The sequence below is a fragment of the Ogataea polymorpha genome (genome assembly GCF_001664045.1).
Source record: "Ogataea polymorpha strain NCYC 495 leu1.1 chromosome Unknown OGAPOscaffold_2, whole genome shotgun sequence".
NCBI classification, from domain to species: domain Eukaryota; kingdom Fungi; phylum Ascomycota; class Pichiomycetes; order Pichiales; family Pichiaceae; genus Ogataea; species Ogataea polymorpha.
The window spans coordinates 511,680-535,322 of record NW_017264699.1 but is presented as its reverse complement, the minus strand read 5'-3'; the positions used below and the strand labels follow the sequence as shown (position 1 = coordinate 535,322).

Sequence of the window (23,643 nt, the reverse complement as noted above, 5' to 3'; positions counted from 1 at the left end):
TAATCAAAGGCAAAATAATATGTGGTCTCCGCTGATACGCTCAGTAAAGACAGCAGCTAAGCCGTGGAGAGGCAATGACTTCAGTATTCGGAGCAGCAGGTGGTATAGCAGCCGGTACGGGATGAGAAAGACGACCGGCCGCCATGTAACAGAGGATTACTCGCGATTTCCGTCTCACACCAGCTATGTGCATACACCCAATCCTGGAGGAATCATCAGTCACTCAGACCCTTTGGCGTCGATATTGTCACAACCAACCTTGGTTATACAACGAGAAATTGAGTACATGAATTTGTTCCTGGGATTTGAGCAGGCTAATAGATACGTTCTCATGGATTCGATGGGCAATCAATTAGGTTGGCTTTTGGAGCGCGATTTTGGGTTCACCAAAGCAATAATGAGGCAAATATACAGACTTCACCGTCCGTTCACTGTGGACCTACTAGACAACTACGGCAACGTTTTGATGACTATCAAAAGACCGTTCAGCTTCATCAACTCTCACATTAAAGCATTTCTTCCCAACGTAATAGACTCTCGTTATCCTGATGGGGCTTTGATCGGAGAGTCGGTTCAGAGTTGGCATTTGTGGAGACGAAGATACAACTTGTTCAAAGCAAGTGATGACGACGCATTCGACCAATTTGGAGCCATTGACTCTGGTTTCTTATCCTGGGAGTTTCCCGTCAGGGCAGAGAATGGAACGATATTGGGCGCTGTCTCGAGGAACTTCGTTGGATTTGCAAGGGAACTTTTCACTGACACAGGCATTTATGTGATTCGTATGGATCCATTGAGCTTCCAGGGGCTGGAAGATTTATACTACCCCGTTTCTGATAAAGGAATGACTCTCGATCAAAAGGCAGTTTTGCTAGCCAACGCAGTGTCCATTGACTTTGACTACTTCAGTAGACACAGCTCTGGACCAGGGGGCGGTTTAATGTTTTGGGAAAGCGAATAATGTAAATAGACTACAACTGCGGTAAAGAATTTAATGGGAGTTGAAATGATCAACTATACAAAACTTTGGGGGCAACCCATTCCATACAAGACAAGACATTTAAGAAGAGAATCCAATGACACCACAGGCTGGTCTGCCACCGGCATTACCGGTCTTCAAAGAGTCTGGGTGGCCACCCTTACCCAAGTCATCGGTACCGGAGTGAACAACGACAGTTCTTCCCAAAATGGAGTTTTCACCGAAAAGCTTGATCAGGCTGTCCTGCTTTGCACCCTTGGCAACTCCATTGGCGTCGGTAGTAATGTTACCAAGGTCACCAACGTGTCTCTCGGAGTCTTCTGGTGCACCATGGTTTTTGCCGAATGGGTTGAAGTGTGGTCCAGCAGAAGTGCAGCCGTTAGTGTTGTCACCAAATTGGTGGATGTGGAAACCTCTCAGAGCGTTTGGATCGTTACCGGAAATTTCCCATGAAACGGTGGTTGGTTCAGACTCCGAAGCCTGCTCAAAAGTAACAATTCCCTTAACAGTAGAGTCTCCTCTCACGACAGCGACTGCATTGTTAGGAGTTGGCTAAACTTCTTCCTACTTACCAGCTTTGACCATTTTCGTTAGAAGTTTAAGAAATTGAGATTGTTCGGAGTCTTAAATATTCTAGAGCTATCTTACTGGTGGCAATTACTAATTTGCACTACCCGCTGACATAAGGATGGATGAAAGGCAAAAAGTTGCGCAAAGGCATGACATGGCCCCAAAATTCGTAAACCAGCTTCCGATACCTTAAGCTTATCAACACATGTTATCAAATATATCGTATCTATATACAAGAGATTTATGGGTCCTTTTAAGTCGTTGAACAGAGATATTTGCTCATCGTATTATTTGCTCAATCCGAGTGCGATTTATTTTTATTTTTCAGGCTGTGCTATTAAAGTCCGAAATATCCCAATTGGGGATAACTGTGATCGTTTTCCATGAGATCGTTGATACACGGATTGCTATTTCTGTGCGGTGTGGCACTCGCCTCACTTGTAGAAGTGGATGACTCGAATTTTGAAAACCTAGTTTTCGGTCAGCCGGGCAAATACTCGTTTGTTTACTTCTACGCTCCCGGATGTAAACACTGTCTGGAATTGGAACCCCATTTCGAACCGTTAGTGGACTTATACGAGGGCACTAAGCTCCAAATATTTAAGATTAATGGCCGCACAAACAAGAGAATTCGTGACAAGTACCAACTTTTCGGATATCCCACTCTCAAACTCTTTTCGTCCCAAGGCGATGATATCGGGGCGTACACAGGTATCCGGACTACCGCAAAGATGATCGAGTATCTCGAAGATGCGACGGGAATTCATCCCATATACCCACCAAGGACTGTCGTCGAAGTATCGCCGGAGAATATCGAGCAAGAAGTGTTCGAGAAATTACAAAACGATGTTATGCTCGTTTTTTACGCTCCATGGGTCGAGCGTTGGGATAATGCTCACAACTCTTTTTACGAAAGGTTAGCCCAGTATTACGAAAATGAGGTGAAAGATGGAACATTATTCAGAGCAGTAGACGTTTCCAAGGCCGAAAACAACGCTTTGCTGGCACAATTCAAGGTTGCAAAGTACCCTACTCTTTTCTATTTCCCTAAAAATCGTCAAGACAGTGATTCACCGTTCAGACTGGATCACAACGTGGGTCCAGAGGAGATTGTTGAGATTCTAATGGGGTCGGATACGGGACAAAGACAATTTACATTGGTAAACAGCTTGGACTTTACTGAGGTTGAGGAGAATACCAGGAACGACGAAGTGGACGTACAGTATCGCGATCTTTGAAAGTATCTGGTGCAAGGACGTTGTCGATAAATTGTATATCTTTGATAGAAAAATAAAATTCATTTGCGTGTTAAACAAGAAGCGTAGAGAAATGCTGAATATATTCCGAATTGCCGGAGATCTGAGCCATTTGGCATCTATCTTCATTCTACTTCACACAATTTGGACGAGGAAGTCTGCTAAAGGCATTTCCTTGAAAACTAACATCTTGTACGCTTTAGTGTTTGTGACCAGATACTTGGATCTGTTTTACAGTTACGTGTCGCTGTACAATACTCTTATGAAGATATTCTTTATTTCGTCGTCTATCTACACGATTTTTCTGCTTAAAAAGTTCACCAAGAACATCGGAGAGTACAGTGATGATTTCAAGATTCAATACTTGATTGCGCCATCTTTTGTCCTTGGTCTGATTTTCAACCACAAGTTCACCATCACCGAGGTTTTGTGGAGTTTCAGTCTTTGGCTTGAATCTGTGTGCATTCTACCGCAATTGTTCATGCTCCAGAAGAGTGGAGAGTCTGAATTGCTTACTATCCATTACATTTTCGCATTGGGTCTTTACAGAGCATTGTATATCCCAAACTGGTTCTACAGATATTTCGCCGAAGGACATTTGGATAAGTTGGCACTGACGACGGGTATTATTCAGACACTGGTGTATTCAGACTTCTTCTATGTTTACTACCAAAAAGTTATCAAGAACATCGGTTTCAATCTACCTCAATAAACTTACATATCTTCAATCTCTCTTGAGTGGATAGTACTCTGTCCTCACTCCGTCTTTAGTCACAATCAAAATTTCCAATCCATCACCAACCTGTATATGTCTTTCGGTGGCAGAACTGAATGCATCCCTCACCAGTTGTATGACTTCTTCCAATGAAAGGAAACGTAATGGTTTCCGTTTTTTGCCATCACTTGCAGGGTCCATCTGGTTTTTGAAATTAACTTGGTTGTCCAGAAACGGCATAATCAAAGAGGCCGCTGCCCCTCCTGCACGACATTGCTCTCTTTCGTAGGATCCCACAGGGTCGAATGAGTAAATAGCACCTTTGCCTTCCTCATCCAATCCTCCCAAAATCGTGTGGACGTAGTAAGGAAAAAACCGTTTTCCATAGAGAAGATGCTGTATGAATCTGGCTGCGCTCTGTGTGCTCATTGGCTTGTTGTGGTCAAAGTGGTACCATTCCAGTTGGTTTTTAAACACTTTGATCAATTGGGCAGAATCTGCAGCAAACCCATTGGCTGTCAACAGGAGATTGTTTCCAACATCAAAGACTTTTGGCTCGTAACGTGTATTTATACTGTAGCCGGATGTGCTTCTGGTATCACCTGCTAAGACGGCAAAGTCCTCTCCTGCAATTCCCAAGACGGTACCACCATTATCTATAGTGTCAGAATCAAGAAAGCCATTGGAAGACCATACTTACCAGTATAGGGATTGAATCTGTGCTCTATTGGTTGAAGAGGAACTTCATTCGAATATTCAGATGCCAGGGTCGCAGGCTGTGCCATCATTGAATGCCTATTTATTCAAGATCGTTTGCCTTCCAAAATTTAAAATCGTCAAATTCACGCCGTGCAAGGATTTATTTCAAGAAATACTTAAGATATAGTTGTAATAAAAAGCGACAACGTGCAAGTGGGAGTCGGCATCAACATATTCGTTGTTGCTGTGGACTCCAGAGGTCAGTGGCGTATATCCAGGCTGTCCTCTGAATATGTGATCGGTAAGATCCCAGTAGTGTCTAGTGTCTGTGTTGCCTGTCATGATACCAGCACTAAAAGCAAGAACGTCATCTTCAAACTTCTCTGGATAAGTGATGTCTTCATAAAAAGTTCTGTAATGACCTGCCAGGGAAGCCCAGATCTCGTCGTGGATAGGCGTGACAGGTGCAACCTCGAGCTTGTTAACAGCCTTGATACTGATTGAGCCTGCCGGGGTAGGTTCAATAAGGATCTCATCCTCGACAACCAATCCCAGACCATGCTCTTTGGCAACGCCTAGGGCAATTCCCGTAATACGATCCTTGACGGTGTCAAAGTCGTTACCATGAGCAATTCTATGGTTGATAATCGCAGTGACGTTTTGCGGAAGAGCATTTGCCTTGTTTCCACCATTGATAATATCTGCTGCGTGAGTTGTCATAACATTGTACTTGGTCATTTTATCGTCCACAAGGAACTTGATGACCCTCTCGTTCGACTTTTCGTCAAGGTGCGCTCTCAAAATGTCTTTCTTTAAACTCTCATCAATGTCCGCATATTCTGCTACGCACTGTAAAGTGTTCAGTGTTGGGTTGAAATTGACCAGAATAGGATCATATAATCTGTCCTCGTATCGACTGATCAGTTTGGACATTGTACCAATGGCTGTATGGTCTGGCGCAATCGAAGAGTGTCCACCAGGCTGCAACACCTCGATTCCAAGATCCAAGTAACCTTTCTCGCCGGTGGCCAACATTGCAAAGTACTTGTTTTGCAGTTCCATGAAAACGCCGAACCCTTCGTCAATAATATGGTACATTGAGTTTGGACCGTATCTTTCCAACAAGAACTTGCTTATGTGAGAGGCACCATACTTTCCACTGCTTTCCTCATCAAATCCAAACGCAAAGATAATAGTTCTCTCGGGGTTGAATCCCTTGGCAAGCAAGGAGTCCATTGATTCCAACAAACCAATCAACAGGTTCTTACAATCACTTGAACCCCGACCATAAATTCTGGTTCCATCATAGTAGCCACTAAATGGGCTTCTATCCCAGTTTTGAAGATCTCCCGGAGGAACGGTGTCCTGGTGGGCAGCAAACATAGCAGGCTTCAGCGAAGAGTTTGACCCCTTGAACTCCAACACAACTCCATAGGTGTTGACCTTGAAAACATTGGCTGCGTCAAAGACGTTCTTGAACTCTGTCTCTAAATACTCATGGAACTTTGCGAACTTTGTGAAGTCTGATCCCTCATCGGCAATCCAGGTTGGGATTTGAATTGCTTTGCTCAATCTTGAGACCGATTTGTTTCTAAATTCTTCATCTTGAAGGATGTAAACACTGGTATCTGGATCCTTGAATTCAACCTTGTCATACAAGGGACACAATGGCTCATCGGTAGAATTTGTAGGAGAGGAGAAGAATGCCGAGTGTGGCTTCTTCGACCGCATCATACATGGTGGGGATAAATGAAGAAACTGGTAAAACACGCAAAGAACCAGTATTGTTAAGAAGCTGCGGAGAGCCAATTGGCTTCTCTGGCGCCTTTGATTGTTAGCAGGCCTCTCAGCAACGTCTTTTTCCTGCATACTCAGATATGGTGAACAGTGTGGGTGAAGAATTCTTTTATATGTGCAGCACCGCCGGATTTTGATTGGAGACACTCCGAATTAGGAAAAAACGTGAAAATCATTTTCCCAATTGATATGAGAGTGCTAGAGCCCCAACTATGCAATGCATAGAGAATTTCATATTGTACGAGTCTATACGCATAATAGCAGCATTGGACATCATGTTATCCAACACTGAAAATTCCATCTTTCCGGCACCAGCAGTCATCGATCTCATTCTCATACTGAATGTAGATCTTTGAAATGGATTTGGAACTTTTAAAAAGCTTGTCGATTTTGCTGCGCAGCGAAAGCGATGTCTCGGTGCGGTAATATTGAATGTGAATGTAGCCAGTCAACTTTGAATTGGTATCACTAACAGGCCAAAAGCGCGGGGTTGTATAGGACCTGACGCCAGGAACCTTTAGGACCTCTCCTAACACATACTGAAGCTCGCTCACAGAAGAATCAGATGAGGCAAGAAGAAGATTCGAGGATGAAGATTTGAGAAGCGGGATTGAAGACACCAAAATCAGCAATGCGATAAATATAGATGCAATTGGATCAATGACCTGGATTCCAGTCAGCTTGATGATCAACGTTGATAAAATGACCCCGACAGAGCCCAGGGTATCTGCCAAAATATGCAGGAAAATACCATGCATATTATCACTCAGGTTCGGTGCATGTTCGCCAGATTCAGAGTGGTTGTGAGTATGTTGATGCGTGTGTTCATGAGAATGGCTGTGCGAATGCGAATGACCATGAGATCCATCGTGGCCATGGTTGAAAGCAAATATTCCAACCAGATTTACCACAAGCCCAAGAATGCTGACAATTAAAAGCTCGTCAGTCTTGCGCAAGTCCACTGGATGAAATAGACGTTGAAAGGACTCATTGAGAATTCCAAATACCACACCCAAAAGAAGCGAACCGTTGGTGAAGCCCGCAAGAGTCTCGATTCTTGTCAAGCCAAACGGAAATTCCCTGGTCGGATACTGTTTATTATTTTTCGCAATTAATGACGCTAAAAGACCAAGGAACAGGGATGTGCAGTCCAACATCATATGAAGAGAGTCGCTCAAAAGACTGAGAGATTTCGATCGGAAAGAATAAAGCAATTGTATGAACATGAAAGACACGTTCAGTAGTAGGAAATTGAAAATGGATCTTGTGTCTTTGGAGTTGAAAAGCTGGACGACTAATGACACAAAAGTAGAGTTGGGGTGCGATTTATCCGAAACGGTTTCGCTACAAGATGAATGCTCACTTTTTTTGGCAGGATTCACTATCAACATGAGCAGCATGTTTATTGCAAAATCAACGATATTCATCTTGAGTGCCTCCATTTTGTTATCAGAATCTGTGGTTGTCTGAAGTATCAGTGCCATAACAGTGTTCAAAATGATGATATTTCTTTTATAGTTGGTCAAAAACAAGCTGGTATTGAATACCTGATTAATAGGGTTGGTATGGTTAACATCCAATTGACTTATTGTGAATATTGTCAATGAACCAGCAGTGACAAATATCATTTTCAAATTGTAGCTTTCAAAATTATATGACAACATTATGACAGTGCAAAGCAAGAGAAGTAATCCCGAGGTCTGAATTCGTAAGTGGCCGCACGTAGATGACTGTTGCCTATCTGCTGAAGGCTTTAGAAACACAAAAATCGGAATCAAAAGAAGGGCATACATGAGCACGAGTGACATGAGATCCTGGCCATTGATACTTGCAATGACCACATCGGATAAGAAAGATAACAAATATATGATAAACAGTTGATGCTTCCTTATCAATTGATTGACTCCTTTGTTATCAATGGCATATGTCTCTTCCAACTCGGCAGACATATGGTCATCCTTGGGGCCAGAGAGGAGCAAAGCAAGAATGACCAGGTTCATGAACCGTGCTGGACATAGTAGCTGATCAGCAAGAAAAATCAAGCTTATGGCACCAAAGAGCACTAGCTGTCGCCCAATAGACAACTGTACAGATTTCTTCACTTCTTTGGTGGAGGGAGCACCATCTCCTAGTTTCGCCAATATAGCTACCACGAGCATCAACAAAGACGACAAGAACGCAGATTGCACTAATGAGACAGCATAAAATGCGAGTGACGGAGTCTTGAATTCAGAAATTGCATTTGTAAGTTTGAGAGACACGAATAGGGTTGGTAATGCCAAAAATAGGGGCGCCAAATCTATTAAATCCTGCATTGATCGTGTCTATTTTAGTTTGAGTAAAAATATTCCAACACATGTGCAGATGCAGGTTAAGTCGATCGACGCTTAGCGTCCCCTTGTTAGGGAATAGGTCTTGATCCTTCGTGGTGAAAGCATTCCGAGTGAGCCTTTCAGTATGAGTGCATGAATCACTCTTCAATGAGATTCATCGTTGTACTGACAAATTTGTTACTCTAGGAACGACCACCAAAAAGCCACTTCAAGCCCAATATTTTATTTTTCAATGTTCACCAGCCATGTACGATATTTCTGGTTTCACTGGCGCGTGGGTTATCGGACCATAACCAGATTGAATCAGGTACATCCAGCTTTGGAGTACCAGCTTTCCAGCACTGAAAAGGCAGCCCGAACCTCGCTTGATGAGACCAAAATAATCGAAACGCTTAAACTAATAACGCCAAGTGGTTTGGTACAAGACGTTCAATACTCTAATTTCCGCAAACCAAAACCCATCAAACTCTATCCACTACCACCTCCAAAAAGTCTAGAAAAACACAGCATTAATGAATACGCTCGGGACCTTGCCGAATCAAACTATCAGTATTCTTTGCAGGCCGAAAACTACATCGATCAAACGCTACAAGATCTAATCAGCACAGGGGTCTTGAACCTACAAACTTACAATTGTATTTTAGAGCACTATGTTCGGAAGGTAATCTACCACCGCTCAAAACTGATTAAGAAAAGAATGGACGACGACGATAATGTGGAACCTGACATTCAAACGTATAACCTACTTCTCCAATTATACTTGAAGTACGATAAAACTAAAACAGAATCAGTAATGAGTCTTTTTGAAAAGATGAAGAAGCATAATATAGAGCCAAATCTGTCGTCGTTGTATTTCGTATACTCAAATCTGAAGCAGATGAATCATCTCCTACTTGAGCATATGACAGTCATGAAGGTGCCTCTTGAAAATATTAACACAGTGATTGTGAAACATATGGCTCAGTCAGGAGTTCCACCAAAACTCATTCTTAGATTTCTTGAGGACCACAAGATTCACCGTGGCATTCCAGTCAACAATGCAATGATTGAAGCTTATTTGCAGCTCGAACCTGAATCTGTATTTGACTATATTCATCAGATTTCCGAAAACGAAGGTTTTCAAGGGAACACCAAGACTGCAAAACTGTTCGTTTCTCATTATTGCACCAAGGGTGAGCCATATTTTGGTCTTTCTTATGGCAAATATTTAGCAGAGAAGTTCCGATTGACTAATGCCGAGGAAATCTATGTCACCATGCTCTCGCACCATCTGAATGTGGCTCTCGCAGCGGAACAGTGGATTGCACTGGCTAGATACTACTACTATAAGGCAAGGAAGCTTGTTCCCGCAAAGTTGAAAAGTCAAATAATAGCAAGATCTCTCACGCTTAACTCCAATGCTAATTTCAGTGAAGAGTTTACGAAAGACGAGATGCAAACCTTCCGGAATATTGACACCATCTTCAAATGGAAAGGAGCGCCTATTCCCAAACTATCTGATAATACCCCAGAATACCAAAAACTGGTGGAAGAATATTTTATCAAGAGTTGTTAAGAGCAGTTATGCGCACTCTTCTCCCCAGATTCTGACTCCCTCCTCAATCTGGTCCGCATCTAGATGACTGATGCTCATCCGAACACTTCTCTTACCCCATCCTCTAGGGTCCCCAGTCACTTCAAAGTTGTCTCCGGTGGCAAGGACGACCCCCCTCTTCCGACACTTGTTCGCAACTTCTTGAGCATCGATGTTTTCTGGAAGAACGACCCAGTTGAAATAGCCGCCGTTGATTGGAGAAATTTGAGTACCTTTTGGTAAGTACTTTTGAAGAGCCTCATTCAAAGCAGCTGCGCGTTTCGAATAAGTAGAGTTAAGCCTGGCAAGTATGTTGTCAATAGCTCCCATTCTATAAAGCTCACCAACGATCACCGTGTTCAATTGCGAGGGGGTACCACCAGACCTGGTTGCGCCTCCTTGGGAGAGCAAATAGGCAAGTTTGGGAGTGGCAGATTCTTGGTAGCCAGTTCGCAGACCTGGACCAAGAATCTTAGAAAATGTAGTATTGGAGATAACGTTACCATATTCTTCGCCCTCAGGCAGTGTTTCCCTGTCTAGGTACACCATCCTCTTATGAGGCACTTTGTTATGGAAATCCAATAGTTCATACACGTCATCGCAGATGATCAGCATGTCGTGTTTTCTAGCAAGCTCGATCAAACGTTGTCTGTTTTCTTGGCTCAGCGTCCCTCCGCGAGGATTTGAGAATGTAGGCACGATATACATGATGTATCTGTATATTTTTTTCAACGGTCTATCTGGATCATGAATATGGGCGATATCTTTTTCCGAGATAGATCTTGCAACCGGCTCGAGAGTGTCATAGAGCTCCAGTCTCTGCCTGAGCGTTTCAAAGTCTATCTGGCCTGTTTCGTCCTCTTCTATGGATGTCATTTTGCCTCCAAACCCAGCATCAATGAATATGGCGTTCATGAGAAAGTAGGTAGGACTGACAAGAAATGCTCTACGCGTGACTCCATTATGCGCAGATGAGAACTGGGCTAGAATATTCATGATCCCGTATGATGAACCCGAGGTTAGGTTGAGACAGTCAGGGTCGGTCTTTGTTTCCAGTTCAAACTTGTTATCATTCCAGTCGGCGATCAGGGTTCTGACCTCAAGATTTCCAGGATCTGTGCCGTAATTCAACGGATGCGTGTCATTAACTCCGTCGTAGTTGTCCATAGAATTATCGAATCTGGATAGAACATTTTTCGAAGCCTCGATTATCTCTTTGTTGGGTAGGAGGTCGACAGAAGGATGGCCTTTGAAAAAGTTGTACTTTGCGGGAGCTTGGTGAGACATTGAAAATATTATACAAGTAAACTTAGATACATCTTCGAAAAAAATTATCTAGTCACCCTGCGGCTTCGGTCTCGCGATAAAGGATCTAAGTTGCCCATTCAGCATGACGCAACTCAAATAGATGAGAGTTGAAAACATCAAGTTGTTTGGCTGGGCTTGTATCATCTATTCTGTTCGGCTCACTTGTTGAAATACACACCCCGAGTCATGTGCCGCTTTGCACAGCCGTATTTTAGGTGGTGATATCCACCTGGGGTAAATTAAAATAGTTGCTGAAAAATATAAAGCTAAAGTGTACTAATGTCGAGCACTAGTTCAGAAAAGCCAGAGAAAGGACAGTCAGATGAATACGAGGATTGGGAGGATTCCCCAGACGACGATATCTTGGAAGAAGATGAAGGAGTTGCCCCATTGGATGATGATGATGATTATGATTACGATGACGATGGCGATGACGATGACGACGCTGATGACGATTACTATGAAGACTAAATGTATACTTCAACTCAATGAAGTAGCTTATATTACCTCCTAAACTAACCCCTGAAAATAAAACATGTAAAATCGTAAATGGGGATAACCCCGTGGAAAAGCGAACAAACAAAAGTCATCAACAAGTGCCATCATCCAAAATCCCGTAATCGAACCACTTGTGATTAAGAGCATCCATTGCAGTAATACGTTTCTCCGGATCGAAGGTGAACAGCTGCTTGAGCAAATCAATAAACCAGTACCAAAATTCATACTCGTCATACTGTTTCTTCGAAATGTTGTACTTCGCAATTGACTCCTTCAAAGACGACTTCATATCAAACGGGAGACCAACCTTCGAACCAATCAGATCAGCAAGCGTTGGGAGCCTTTCCACCTCGTCAATCAACTTCATAGAAGTTTGAGGTGTTGGAAACAGAAGTTTTCCTGTAGTCTTCGAAAAACAATTTGCAATACAATCAGAGTTAGCCGTTGACTTGCGACGCGAGGAAGAGTTGTAGTAATATTGGCTGAAACATTTCCTCACGAGTTTCAAGTCCACCGGTTCTCCAAGAGTGCGCTCCATCATTGCCAAATGTTGGGCATTTTCGTGAGTTTTGAATAGAGCATCCCCCGTCACTAGTTCCACCAAGATACACGCCACAGACCAAAGATCGCAAGGATATGACCATCCTATCCCCAAAATGATTTCAGGTGCACGATAGTGTCGAGTTGACACTACGGATGAATGATATTCATCTTCAAATATGGCAGATCCGAAATCAATTGTATAGATCTTTGGATCATTCAGAATGTTTCTATAAGTTGAAGAGCTTGAGGTTCCATTTGGTTTCAGATATGGTTTCCTCGTATACGAATCGTCTTTCAACAATATGTTTTCCGGTTTGAGATCGGTGTGGATCAAATTTAGATCATGCAAAAATGCAACCGATCTTAATAACTGCTTCGCAATAGCCTGTATGTGAGAGCCAGGGAAAGGTAGGAATTGGTTTCGTTCCAGAAAGTCATAAAGAGATATTTTCAAAATATCAGTGACAATGCAAATGTGACCTCTGTAGTCAAAACATTCCCTCAAATGAATACACTGGTTCTCGTTTTCCGGATCATGTTTCTTCAGCATCGTGAGTACTCGCAGTTCCACCTTTGAGGCTTCTCTGTATTTGGGAATGGCGCGTATTATCTTGATCGCGACTGGACAATTATTGTATTTGTCGTGAGCTTTGATAACCTTTCCGAATGTACCTTGGCCAAGTAATGATTGGATTTGAAATCGATCATTAGCAAACGAGGTGCCCGGTACTATAATGTAATGACCATCCTTGTCATCACAAGGGGTATCCTCAATCGATGTTGCCGAAGTATTCGTGGAATCGTATGAGTCCGACGAAGAATTGCTGCTGTGTTGGTTGAATGTACTTAGATTAAGCGGAGCATCCACATTGAATGAAAGTTTTCGATTCACAGGCTTTGGAGTGTTATAAGTATAATTTGTGAATTGGTGCTGTATCAACGTTGTCTTCACATCACCGATTTTCTCCTGAACTGATTTTTTATCGAAATTGGGCTGATAATTCAGTTTGGAATACGGCAGTTGAGGAAGCGATTTGGTTCTCTTTTTCTTGATTCTGGGACCACTTGATGTTGAAGGACCAGATAGTTTTAGGCCAGCGATCTTGATATCGTTCGTGTTATAGTATGAGGCAAAAGGATTTCTGGGACGTGAACTGTCCCTGCTGATCAGACCAGATTCGCTGTCGGTGCCATTCATCAAGTTCATATCGGCGTCCTCGAGACCAAAATAGTCATCAATCATGTCACTGTCTTTGAAAATGTAATCCTCCGCATCCGAATCAAGATTGATGACTTCTTGGTCAGTATAAGATGATCCAGCAGAGTATTGTTGTTGGTTCTTCTTGTAGACACTATGGGACGGTCCTTCAGAACTTTTGGATGATACCATTTGTGTGGAGGAGACTCTTGGTCTCTTCCGTTTGTAATTGTTAGCAGTTAACATATCGAAGATGAAACCTCGGTTATATCCGCTTGAGGAGTGTCTGTTAGATCGCCTGAGTTGTGCGAGATCCCACGAGTCAAATACCTTGTCTTAAGATGAACTTCCACTAAGAAATTAATATAAGGTTTGCATCCTACGTAAAAGATATATTGCCCTCTTAAGCCCCCTATATATTTTCCCCCTTAGCTCCAGTAAAAAGCAGCCGCATAATTAATTGATTCTATCAGGTGTCGGCCGCAAATTGCAGGATTTCCGCAGGGATAGCAATCGATTTCCTGGTTAATTTTGTGCACTTTTCTTTTGTTTTGCACGGGGACACGATAAGCCGCGCCTGTGTTGCACCACACAACACGCAGACCAAATGAGGAGATCATAACTTACAGGAACTTTTTATTGTAGATGAAACATACACGGGCGCTTCTACGTAGTCGAAACAAGCACGCATTGCTAGAGTATTGCCACAGCACCAGGGAGTAAAGGAGCAGACTCCTTCCCGCCCGTATTATAAAGTAGGTGCGAGCATTTGGAAGCTGCAGTATTTGTGGCCACACTCGGAAGGTGGCAAAGTTCATGTTGTATTGAAGCAAATCTAGCCAGTAGTCCGGAAAAATGTCCTCTGCTTTCGAAAAGCAAGGCGAGCCTGTTTGATATAGTGCTGTGCGCAGCAGCAGCGCGAAAGAGTTTGGCATCTCTACACCAACTTAGCCACTTTTTTTCATAAAAGATTTCAGCACCATTTGCCACACTATTGTTTATCCTGATTAGATCGTCCTATAATTACCAATGTCCCAATCACTTACCATGTTATCGAACATAGATTCGAGCTTGATGAATCAGCAAGCTGTGGGGACAGGCGATCAGCACGGTGACTCCTCCAAAATCACAGGAACTGACTCGTCTTCGTTGGGTCAGCAAAGCAACTCCGAAGACGATGACGAAGAAGACAAGAGCGGGATCTCAGAAGAGAAGAAGTACCAATGTAACCAGTGTCACCATTCATTCACTAGAAAACATAACTTGAAGTCGCATATGCTCATCCATACTGATGAAAAGCCTTTTGAATGCACACATTGTAGCAGTAAGTTCAGAAGACAGCATGATTTGAAAAGACATGAAAAGCTTCACACCGGTGAAAAGCCATATAGATGCGAAAAATGTGACAAGAGGTTTGCTCGTGCAGATGCTCTGCTGAGACATGCAAACTCCTCGTCCGGATGTGCTGGAGCAGGATCTACTTCTAGCATGGACCCTTCCTTGTCTCCTGGCTCCAGTGCTGGTACAGCATTGGGTAAGCGCAAAACCTACGATGAACAAATCGTTCAAATGCAACCTTTCAAGAAATCGAAAGATGCCGCCAACGCTGAGGCAGCTGCAGCCGCTGCAGTGGCTTCCGCCGTGTCGAATTACTACGTGCAACAAGCTGCCATCCAGACGCAGCAAAGACAAAGCAGATCTCGATCCACACAACAGTCCGCCCAACCTCAGGTCTCTCTTGGCTCTACAAATAACTACATGCAGTCAGCGGGATATCCTCAACAACAGCTAGCGAATTATGGAGGAAACAACTCGAACGATGCCACATTAGCTGAGCTATACGGCACTATTGCTATTCTGGAGGCCAAGGTGAACACTTTAGAGTCGCGAATCATGGAACTGGAGGGTAAGGTGTCACATGCTGGCCAGTAACTTGTCTACTCTCATGCTGTATTGGCTATTTACAGGTTGTACTATAAACAAATGATGAAATCATCTTTTTGTATCTTTATCATCATCGGGCAGTCCAAGGTCTTTCCACTCGACTCGGTCCATAAGTTCGTGCTCCATGCGACAGGCAAGGTACTCTTTTGCTAGTAGACGACAGTTGGGGGCGTTCTCATTTCGCACAAGTTTCATACAATTGAGATATTTCTGCATATGCTCCTTGCAGTCTCCGTAATGGTCCAAAGGAAAAGCGCCTCTATCAGGAGGCGTTGGGTTCCATTTCTGAAGACGATTGCCCGGGTTCGCGGACATGTTATTTACAAAATGTTTTAAGACACTAAAAGATCAATTTTCGTTAATTTTTTTTGTCTATACAACCGTGCACCAGGCTAATTGAAGTATGCATTGGACATGTAGTTGGCGATATTGAAACCAGACAAAGTGAGCACCATCCAACCACAAACGAGAACTGGGAGCGGCATTAGGAGATACTCGGTTTTCTGAAGAAATGGGAGTGCGTTATAGCCGTAGAACGTAATAATACAGTAATATGAGGTTGATGCTAGATAGAGTGTATTTCCTAGCAGTGTGGAAATCCAGTTGTTGAGTCTGAGTAATGGCAGCAGAATGAACTGCACCAGATAAAGACACACCCATATGATCAGATATGCATTGCAATGAATATCAAAACAGTACGCCCACTCCAACATGGAGTCAGTGGGCAAGAAGATATTGAGTAATCTTTGGGACGGGGAAGAACTCACATTCATGTTTGGATTTTGAATGAAGAAATTGTTAGCAATGATCCAGCCTACTGTGGCAACCGACAGGCCTACTAGGACAAAATCAACAACAACCATGTACAGGATCAATTTGAAAATAGTCAAAATGTCTGTAGAGTAGACCAAGCCCCAAAGTATCGCACTGATGGTTAGGAAAAAGCTCAAAAGAATAACAAAACTAGGATCGTCTCTTGACCACTTATTTTTGGTCTGCTTCTGGTAGTATAAGCTTTTGTAGACACGCTTTGGTTGTATTATCAAATTGAGCATTTCCCAGAGAGCAGTTTCGAAGTCCAACGAGCGCACATTTAGTAGCCTCTTGAAGTAACGTGGAATAGTGAAGCTGGAATCCATTGACTTTTTTAGGTTTTTGATTTTCAGTTTGCGCTGCTGTCGCTTCGCAAATGATGATAACGTTGTGGAAGAGGACTGTAATGAATTGGCTACGCTAGCCAAGTCATCCGGCTGCGGGGTTGGCGTACCCAGTATGTCATCCTGTGTTATGGGGAGTATTGGGTTTGTTTTCGAATGCAATCCTAGTCCTTCTAGTTGCTTTTTTGGCATTTTATTAATGTTTTGATGAACTCTACGTCAGTAAAATAAATCAATTTATTTTTTGGTCGTGTATTTAGCGCATCTTTTTAATCGAGATATCTGTCTAAAGGCTCTCCCATGGTCTGCTCTAGAACCTTCACAAGACCAGTCCGCACTTCCATCTCTACTTCTTCTTCATCGTCTTCCAATAGTTCTGCCACAATTGGAACCAGTTGAGGAAGCAGTCCAAGCCAGCTCTCTCCGACTTTCTTGTAAACATTTTTCAGTGTCCTGACTGCCCAGAGTTTCTCCTTAGGCTTACAAGTGGCCTTCATATGGCTCAGGAGCATACTATTGATATTTTTGTTGTGCTCATCCGATGAGCAAGTTGCCTGAACGAGACTCGTCACGGCTCTAACAAGATACTTCCCAATGGAGTCTTCGATCGTACCGAATTGAGAGCACAGAGCTGCTGAAATTGGCTTGAATCTTGTGTCTGAGTGCCAGAACTCATCCTGGTCATACTTGAACGATGATCCCAACGAGAGTAACACCAATCTCTTCAAGTTGATCTCGTCTGTTTCTTGCAACTTGTATAGCAGCGATTCAACAGAGTCCACCAGGTATGCGTAGTAGGAGGTGATAATAGATTTGAGGTTCTCCTGCAACTTGTTGAAAAGTTTGAAAAATGCAATAAGTCTGTCTGTTTCAGTGATCGAAGTGGCGACATTTTCACCATCGAATGCCCACCTCACAATCGAGGCGAATAACGGTCTAAAAGTTTTGTCGTTCAGCTTGAGCACATACTGCAGACCGCACTTGTGAACTGAGGCCTCAATTCTATTCACCGTGTTGATTTCCAAATCAGTATCAGCTCTGTATTCCAAGGCTAGCAAGAGGAATTTCACGAATGCGGTAGAATTGCTGACTGCCGTTTTTTTGTCGATTTTCTCTATCACCATCTCCATAGCAGACAGATGAAGGCCGATTGCAATCACGTCAAGTTTGGAGGCATATTTCCAAAGGGAACATAATGTAAGTAGCATAGTTCTACCGTCCATATGATCCACCATAACCGTCAGCACAGACGTACGAACAGAGTCTGCAACTTGAGACGAACATAGAACGATTTTGACCATGTCCGCCAAATTAGGAGTAACAAACGATGGCATCTTTTTGACCAAACTGGTAAAGAGAACAAGCGTTGCAGTCTGAACTAGTGGGGCCGTATTTTCGTCTGCTTTCTCGAAAATGTCAAAGAGTGGAGGCAGAATTTTGGTGAAGTAGCCAATCATTTTAACTCCGATGATGCTGATCACATTAGTAATGCAGTTTATCGACGAAACCACAACCTCCGGGGCTCCATTGAGCAGACCTGCTGAGGAGGTAACGACATTCAATGTTTGCAAATACAGGGACGAGTCGATGTGAACGGTGTATTTTTGAAACAAACTAGAGAGCGTATCAAGCGAAGTCTGTGATAGTTCGACGTCCCTTTGAGAGCTTATCATGGACAAAAGAAGAGGAAGCAGACGGGCAATTCCTTCGTGAGCATTTGGATCTTCGACGTGCTCAGAGTTGAATTTGAATGCTGTGAGCGAAGTGATTTGGATTAGAGTTCTCAATGAAGCATTTGGAGAAGAGAGAATGTTCGATATAGAATCCACGAAATGTTCGATAGGAAGCAGACTCAGAATATCATCGAGGACTTTGTAAAGTTGATGCATTATCTCCACTTCTTCAATTTCTTGATGACGAGAGTCGATAATCTCAAGGACATCCTGCACCAATTTGGCAAAACTGTTAAGCAGCGGCTGAGGATCGCCACCTTGAAGGCAGGCAGATGCAATATTCAGTCTCAATCTTGAAATTCCATTGATGTCCTTCGCATCAGAAATGGTGTGTCTCAAGAAGGAGAGCAGACACTTTCTCAAGTTGAATAACTCGGATTTGTTTAGCGCGACGAAAGCAGGTCCAAATATGACTCTTGAGCTTAGTTCCGTAAATATAGGCGATTCCTTGTCCACTGGTTCTTCGGGAACCTTTTTCCAATAATCAAGGAACTTCTGAATGGCCTCTAACTGTTCTTCGACCTTGAACTTTTGCAAGAAGGAACATGAAAAGTCTGTCAACGCAGAACAATCGCCCATTTTGTGTTTGGCGTAGGCGTTGGCGTATTGCTGACCGCACAAGAACAAAATCAGGTGAATCGAGCTAGAGCTGCCAAGAGTTTTAGCTAGCGTCGTGAACAGTCTGACTCTTCTGTGACGAGGAATATGCTGGAAAGCACTGACGAAGGAAGTGAGCAAGAATTCAACTTCTTCCACCATTTCCGAAGTAGTAGCTTCAGCTAAGGCTGGGACCACGCACGAAATTGTCTGTTCAACAACGTGGAAGGAAAACTCATCATCCTGTCTAATTGTGTGTGCACCCATAAAGGTGAATATCGGCATCACAGAGTGTAATATCAGTTCTGGAGAAATTGCTGCCAGCGCAGCAACCACCAGAAGTAGTTTGTTTTGGACCTGTGGCGAGCTTGAGGATCTGATTGCTGAGACAACAATGTCCGCACGAATCGAGGTGATCTCCTTACTCTTCATTTGAGTCTTATCCAAGGACTTTATCACATTTGTCATGCAAGAAGCTAGTGTCTCCTCAGAATACAAAATCGGCAGTTTTCCGTCGGTTCCCAAAGTTTCCAAGTCATCTAGGATATCGAAGAGCAATTTCAACAACTCGAATGAGCCCTTGAAGTTCTCTCTGCTTTCTTTTTCCAAAACGTCCAGTATCATCGTCACTTTCTTCAAATGGGTGGAAGCCATGAAAGAAACCTCTTGTTCCTTCATTGCTTGCCGAGTTGATGCAGATGATCTCCTTCTTCGTTTAGGAATATTGGACTGCTGTTCTGATGAGTTGCTGAGAGACGAGTCTTTCAAAATCTGCACAAATAATGCGTTTGGTAAAGTCAGCGATTCCAGTAGCTCGACTGCATCGTAGCAAATAGTGGTATCGTCTTCTGATAATCCTGCAGTGATTATTGTTTTGACCATCCGGATCTGATGCTCAAGCTTGAGCGTCGGAAGCAATTCAGTAAGTCTGGTAGCTGCAGCATTCGATAAAGACTCAGAAGAGCTGTTAAGGGCATCCTCAAGGAATTTAATGGCAGGGTCATGGTGCTCTTTTTCTGAAACGATACGAACAATCTGATTCTCAAAGTCCGCGTAATCAACACCTGATAATACACATCTTGACCTCCAATCCTCTCTTTCATTGACGAAAGATTTTAAAACCTTTTCCAAGATTTGGGATGGAGGCAATGCTCCTTTTGTTGCTTTGGCGGCGTCAGTAACCAGCCTGATGAGATGGAGCTTTGGAGCGGGCAACATGATGATGTTTGCATGCGAAGCAAAGAATGCCAAAATGATTGGTCCCGTTTTCTTCTCGCCGACTAAAGATACAAATAGCTTACCGAATTGGTCCACAGCTGTGCTTAGGTCGGCAGCTTTCTCGACTATATTTTTGACAAGTAAATGGCAGACTTTAGGAGACACCATAGAGATTTCCTTAGTTGAATCCCCATACAATGTTGTCTCCAAAATGGACTCCTTCCCAGCAGATCTCAAGTTGGCCTGTTTGAAAATCTCCAACGCATTGTAGCGGATGTGTCTATTCACATCCAGCAACAGTGCAGAAAGAATAGGGATCAAAATGTTAACATTAAATTGTTCGTCCAATGATCGAATCTGGTCACAGAGTAATTTGAGTGCATATGTTCTTGCCTTGAAAGGGACGTTTTGCAAGAAAGCCACGCGTAGAAGAAAGGTGACTGTAGGCGCTGTATCTCGGAGACACGAAGAAAGGAACGAATTGGTAGAGCCCCTTAGCATGGATTTCATATAGTGCTTTAGCAATAGAGAGAACTCCGTATCTATTTGAGCACCATATTGCATGTACGATGCAAAGGAACTTTTCACCGTCTCCAAATCCTCGTCTAAAGCGATAGATGTGTTGTCTTTAACTAATGGCTCTTGCGTGTCATTATCCTGAGGTTCAGAAAAAGTTGTCTGAAGGGACATTTCTAATTGATCAATGCTGACTCCATTTGCATCCAATAATTTACTGAACCACTCTGGAGACTGATTCTTGATGTGCTTCAGGATTTGAACATAGGCAGATGTGTCACCAACATTCAGATTATCAAATATTGCCTTGCACAGGGCTTGAGTCTGCTCGAAATTGAAAGAAAAGTGGCAACATGTGGCTGCGGCTTTGTCGTCCAGCTTTTGATTAAGTATTAATGTTGTCAGATAGGAACACACAAAGTTAGTGTCCTGAGACGGACTTATGAGTCCAAAGTAAGGAGATTCTTCGTCCAGAAATTCAGGCATCCGACTGAAAATAGAAAGAGGAAGCGAGTCTAATGGGTTGGTATGCACTGCCTGGTATAGTTTGAGAATGCTTGTAAATGCCTGTTTCTGTGACCCTTTATTGTCGAGCTGAGCGTGAATGAGAATTGTTTCGATGGATGCCATGAGAACGTCTTTGGAAAGAGGAACTGCGGACGATAAAACCACCATAATCGTGTAGCCACCGACTTTCGAGTCCTGATCTTGCGATACAAGCAGAGATCCACAAATAGTCAGCACATGAGGAACAAAATCAACCAATTTAATTGAGTTTTCAGATGACAAGGAAGCGAGCGCAGAGATCGTCATACTGACAAAGAAAACCAGCTGCAACCTATATTGATTATTCTTCGCAATTTCTTCGCCGAGAAATTTGGAGTACAAATTGTAAAAATCAGTATCTGTGAACGCCTTAATTATACTGTTTCTCGACGGTAGCTTGTTGTTTGCCTTTTTAAATGCAGAGAGCCATTGGAACAACAATGGCATTTTTGGCAAAACATATAACACTCTCTCGAACACAGGCTCTTTATAATATGGAAGTGTGGTTAAGAGGAGATGCTCGGCATTATGGTAATTCATCTGGAATCTTCTCAGTAGCCACTCAGAGGCCCTGAGAGCAATGGCTAGATGCCAGTATGGTGCAACCAAAGATAAAAAGGCATTTATTGTCCTGTCTAGATTCTCATTTTGCTTTTGAGATTGAATCTGTCTGTCAATACCTATTGATGTTTCACTGAAAATTGATAGCCTGAACTTTCCGAACCGCTTGTCGATTTGCTCCAAACGATCAAGAGCTTCAAGTGCTTCATAATAGATTGTCTCGTAGTCTTGTGCGGCAGCTTCTTGCGGACTATAGATGAAAGAGACGGAATGTATTTTTGATCTCTTCTTTCTATCTAGTGCCACAGTTTGAGTGTTCTGTGCAATGGCAGAAAGCTGCTGTTCCAGAAGAGACATGATGGATCTATTACACACCAACTTATGCTAAATATTTTTTTTTGATTTGAAAATTTTAATTATTCCCGTACACGACTCAGTACACTAATTATCTCAAGCGAAAAAAAAATTAGGTGGTTCGTCAACATGAACACTAGCAAGGGAGCCAGTGACGTTTTGAAGCGTACGTCGGACTTTTTACGTAGTGGCCTTGTGAAAGAGCAACCTGCGTGGTACAAGCCGGTTGCGTACCACCCTCCTAAACAGGCTCAACACAAGATTATCAGACCTGAAAAATTCTCCAAACTGAGGAAACTTTCGGTACCATCCAAAAGCGGAGACTTGTACAAGACCAGATTGACACCCGATGATTTGAAATTGGACATTTTGAAACCCCAGAATTTGAGATTCCTGGAAGACAAAATAAGAAACGTATTTTACCAGCAACACCCTTGGGAACTCGCAGATCCGAAGTCTTTAATCGAAAACGAGCACATCATCGATAACAAGAATCAAAATTGGTCTCATATGAGACAACTCACTAAGAAGCTGGATGGAGAGAGTGTTGTTCAACGGACGCTGTATCTCGTGCAGAACGAAAAGCTCAACTTAATGCAGGCTTACGAAAAAGCCAAGTACGAATACTACAGGCTCAAAATCGAGGAGGAGACAGACATGAACGTTACACGAGAAGAGCATGAGATGTTCGGTGCTGTATATGACAAGACTGTTGTTGAGCAAGGCTTCGATAAGGAAACCGAAGTGATTAAGAAATGGAAAGTTCGTGCACTCGAGGAGACGCAAGTTTTGGAAGCCAGGTTGAGCAATATGTCATCCGATCTTGGTGGAGAAAAAGACACCCAAGCTCCTGACGAGGACACTTTATTCAATGATTTGGAGGATGCTGAAAGTGGAGAGCCTACCCAATAACTACCTGTTTATAGCGCAACAAAACCTGAAGTATGATATAAACACGCTTACAACTATGTACATTAAAACCACGTTTTCTTCTGCGATAATTTTCTTTCCACGCGCTTCTTGTATTTTGATCCCTTGGCCTCCACAATAACTTCATCTGCCTTTGCCACTGCATCTGCGATCCTCTGTTTTCTCTCGTCGTAGGTTCTTTCCCATTTATGGCCCTTTGGACTCAGCACACCCTTCAATAGCGGTTTAGTCTCAAACTTCTCTGCATAAAACTTCTTGTTATTGCGCAGTGTTGGCATCAGGTCTGCTATTCCAAACTTGTACGCTAGCTTGTATAAATCAGATTGCCGTCTTAAAGAATAAACAGGTTCTTGAACCTTACCGGTGACTGGATGTCTATTTGGAATGAATGGATTGGCATCAGGGGCATTTGTAAGTGTTGGCTCGGACGCATACTGTCTAAACGGGGCTGGAGGATAGCGAGTGAAGAAGTTGCGAAGCTTCAATGGTAACTTCTCAAATGCCTCCACAGCAGAGAGATTGAACAACTTCGACATGTTCGGTTTCAAGGTTGAAAAAAAAAACTTGATACAAGACTAACGTAGAGAAGTAGAAAAAATATCTGCACGTGACGTTTGT

At 43.0% G+C, this 23,643-nt stretch overlaps 16 protein-coding genes across 16 annotated transcripts; 7 read left to right on the top strand and 9 right to left on the bottom strand.

The window, feature by feature from the left end:
• Window positions 1–21: 21 nt before the first annotated feature.
• Window positions 22–1,481, top strand: OGAPODRAFT_15663 (uncharacterized protein). The gene has a single exon (XM_018353879.1). The coding sequence runs from the start codon at window positions 122–124 to the stop codon at window positions 959–961; it is 840 nt and encodes a 279-aa protein (XP_018212165.1). The 5' UTR covers window positions 22–121; the 3' UTR covers window positions 962–1,481.
• Window positions 22–1,742, bottom strand: OGAPODRAFT_15662 (uncharacterized protein). The gene is made up of 2 exons (XM_018353878.1): window positions 1,552–1,742; window positions 22–1,512 (listed from the first exon to the last, which is right to left on the bottom strand). The coding sequence occupies exons 1-2, from the start codon at window positions 1,562–1,564 to the stop codon at window positions 1,061–1,063; spliced, it is 465 nt and encodes a 154-aa protein (XP_018212164.1). The 5' UTR covers window positions 1,565–1,742; the 3' UTR covers window positions 22–1,060.
• Window positions 1,743–1,932: 190 nt separating this feature from the next.
• On the top strand, window positions 1,933–2,855 carry OGAPODRAFT_75297 (uncharacterized protein; the record flags this gene model as incomplete). The annotated part of the gene is made up of 1 exon (XM_018356002.1): window positions 1,933–2,855. One exon carries the CDS (start codon window positions 1,933–1,935, stop codon window positions 2,785–2,787), a length of 855 nt encoding a protein of 284 aa, XP_018212163.1. The 3' UTR covers window positions 2,788–2,855.
• An 8-nt stretch (window positions 2,856–2,863) lies between these two features.
• Window positions 2,864–4,271, top strand: OGAPODRAFT_15650 (uncharacterized protein). The gene has a single exon (XM_018353877.1). It carries the CDS (start codon window positions 2,879–2,881, stop codon window positions 3,515–3,517), a length of 639 nt encoding a protein of 212 aa, XP_018212162.1. The 5' UTR covers window positions 2,864–2,878; the 3' UTR covers window positions 3,518–4,271.
• On the bottom strand, window positions 2,864–4,337 carry OGAPODRAFT_15649 (uncharacterized protein). Its single transcript, XM_018353876.1, has 2 exons — window positions 4,221–4,337; window positions 2,864–4,176 (listed from the first exon to the last, which is right to left on the bottom strand). The coding sequence occupies exons 1-2, from the start codon at window positions 4,303–4,305 to the stop codon at window positions 3,530–3,532; spliced, it is 732 nt and encodes a 243-aa protein (XP_018212161.1). The 5' UTR covers window positions 4,306–4,337; the 3' UTR covers window positions 2,864–3,529.
• Window positions 4,338–4,368: 31 nt separating this feature from the next.
• OGAPODRAFT_15648 (uncharacterized protein) lies at window positions 4,369–6,093 on the bottom strand. The gene has a single exon (XM_018353875.1). The coding sequence runs from the start codon at window positions 5,948–5,950 to the stop codon at window positions 4,385–4,387; it is 1,566 nt and encodes a 521-aa protein (XP_018212160.1). The 5' UTR covers window positions 5,951–6,093; the 3' UTR covers window positions 4,369–4,384.
• Window positions 6,094–6,248: 155 nt separating this feature from the next.
• OGAPODRAFT_15647 (uncharacterized protein) lies at window positions 6,249–8,084 on the bottom strand (the record flags this gene model as incomplete). The annotated part of the gene is made up of 1 exon (XM_018353874.1): window positions 6,249–8,084. A coding segment is annotated over exon 1 (1,667 nt), but the record flags the coding sequence as incomplete, so codon positions are not given.
• Window positions 8,085–8,594: 510 nt separating this feature from the next.
• OGAPODRAFT_75293 (uncharacterized protein) lies at window positions 8,595–11,126 on the top strand (the record flags this gene model as incomplete). The annotated part of the gene is made up of 3 exons (XM_018356001.1): window positions 8,595–8,623; window positions 8,647–9,710; window positions 9,767–11,126. 3 exons carry the CDS (start codon window positions 8,595–8,597, stop codon window positions 9,802–9,804), a joined length of 1,131 nt encoding a protein of 376 aa, XP_018212157.1. The 3' UTR covers window positions 9,805–11,126.
• Window positions 9,161–11,126, bottom strand: OGAPODRAFT_15646 (uncharacterized protein). Its single transcript, XM_018353873.1, has one exon. It carries the CDS (start codon window positions 11,087–11,089, stop codon window positions 9,911–9,913), a length of 1,179 nt encoding a protein of 392 aa, XP_018212158.1. The 5' UTR covers window positions 11,090–11,126; the 3' UTR covers window positions 9,161–9,910.
• A 158-nt stretch (window positions 11,127–11,284) lies between these two features.
• On the top strand, window positions 11,285–11,746 carry OGAPODRAFT_15645 (uncharacterized protein). The gene has a single exon (XM_018353872.1). The coding sequence runs from the start codon at window positions 11,510–11,512 to the stop codon at window positions 11,699–11,701; it is 192 nt and encodes a 63-aa protein (XP_018212156.1). The 5' UTR covers window positions 11,285–11,509; the 3' UTR covers window positions 11,702–11,746.
• OGAPODRAFT_15644 (uncharacterized protein) lies at window positions 11,738–13,852 on the bottom strand. Its single transcript, XM_018353871.1, has one exon. It carries the CDS (start codon window positions 13,713–13,715, stop codon window positions 11,820–11,822), a length of 1,896 nt encoding a protein of 631 aa, XP_018212155.1. The 5' UTR covers window positions 13,716–13,852; the 3' UTR covers window positions 11,738–11,819.
• Window positions 13,853–14,496: 644 nt separating this feature from the next.
• Window positions 14,497–16,721, bottom strand: OGAPODRAFT_85686 (uncharacterized protein). The gene has a single exon (XM_018356811.1). The coding sequence runs from the start codon at window positions 16,550–16,552 to the stop codon at window positions 15,806–15,808; it is 747 nt and encodes a 248-aa protein (XP_018212153.1). The 5' UTR covers window positions 16,553–16,721; the 3' UTR covers window positions 14,497–15,805.
• Window positions 14,497–16,721, top strand: OGAPODRAFT_15642 (uncharacterized protein; the record flags this gene model as incomplete). Its single annotated transcript, XM_018353870.1, has 1 exon — window positions 14,497–16,721. A coding segment is annotated over one exon (905 nt), but the record flags the coding sequence as incomplete, so codon positions are not given.
• Window positions 16,722–16,824: 103 nt separating this feature from the next.
• OGAPODRAFT_15641 (uncharacterized protein) lies at window positions 16,825–20,252 on the bottom strand. The gene has a single exon (XM_018353869.1). The coding sequence runs from the start codon at window positions 20,116–20,118 to the stop codon at window positions 16,840–16,842; it is 3,279 nt and encodes a 1,092-aa protein (XP_018212152.1). The 5' UTR covers window positions 20,119–20,252; the 3' UTR covers window positions 16,825–16,839.
• Window positions 20,253–22,224: 1,972 nt separating this feature from the next.
• OGAPODRAFT_85682 (uncharacterized protein) lies at window positions 22,225–23,566 on the top strand (the record flags this gene model as incomplete). Its single annotated transcript, XM_018356810.1, has 1 exon — window positions 22,225–23,566. One exon carries the CDS (start codon window positions 22,225–22,227, stop codon window positions 23,005–23,007), a length of 783 nt encoding a protein of 260 aa, XP_018212150.1. The 3' UTR covers window positions 23,008–23,566.
• OGAPODRAFT_92626 (uncharacterized protein) lies at window positions 22,247–23,566 on the bottom strand. The gene has a single exon (XM_018357194.1). It carries the CDS (start codon window positions 23,559–23,561, stop codon window positions 23,070–23,072), a length of 492 nt encoding a protein of 163 aa, XP_018212151.1. The 5' UTR covers window positions 23,562–23,566; the 3' UTR covers window positions 22,247–23,069.
• Window positions 23,567–23,643: the final 77 nt, after the last annotated feature.

What these genes read in the sequence shown, in the direction of transcription:
- OGAPODRAFT_15663 (XM_018353879.1), top strand. Translation starts at nt 122, where the DNA reads ATGAGAAAGACGACCGGCCGCCATGTAACAGAGGATTACTCGCGATTT.
- OGAPODRAFT_15650 (XM_018353877.1), top strand. Translation starts at nt 2,879, where the DNA reads ATGCTGAATATATTCCGAATTGCCGGAGATCTGAGCCATTTGGCATCT.
- OGAPODRAFT_15649 (XM_018353876.1), bottom strand. Translation starts at nt 4,305, where the DNA reads ATGGCACAGCCTGCGACCCTGGCATCTGAATATTCGAATGAAGTTCCT. An exon ending in CAGATTCAATCCCTATACTG is followed by an intron (nt 4,177 to 4,220) that starts GTAAGTATGGTC and finishes CTGACACTATAG; the next exon opens with ATAATGGTGGTACCGTCTTG.
- OGAPODRAFT_15648 (XM_018353875.1), bottom strand. Translation starts at nt 5,950, where the DNA reads ATGCGGTCGAAGAAGCCACACTCGGCATTCTTCTCCTCTCCTACAAAT.
- OGAPODRAFT_15646 (XM_018353873.1), bottom strand. Translation starts at nt 11,089, where the DNA reads ATGGACAACTACGACGGAGTTAATGACACGCATCCGTTGAATTACGGC.
- OGAPODRAFT_15645 (XM_018353872.1), top strand. Translation starts at nt 11,510, where the DNA reads ATGTCGAGCACTAGTTCAGAAAAGCCAGAGAAAGGACAGTCAGATGAA.
- OGAPODRAFT_15644 (XM_018353871.1), bottom strand. Translation starts at nt 13,715, where the DNA reads ATGTTAACTGCTAACAATTACAAACGGAAGAGACCAAGAGTCTCCTCC.
- OGAPODRAFT_85686 (XM_018356811.1), bottom strand. Translation starts at nt 16,552, where the DNA reads ATGGATTCCAGCTTCACTATTCCACGTTACTTCAAGAGGCTACTAAAT.
- OGAPODRAFT_15641 (XM_018353869.1), bottom strand. Translation starts at nt 20,118, where the DNA reads ATGTTGCCCGCTCCAAAGCTCCATCTCATCAGGCTGGTTACTGACGCC.
- OGAPODRAFT_92626 (XM_018357194.1), bottom strand. Translation starts at nt 23,561, where the DNA reads ATGTCGAAGTTGTTCAATCTCTCTGCTGTGGAGGCATTTGAGAAGTTA.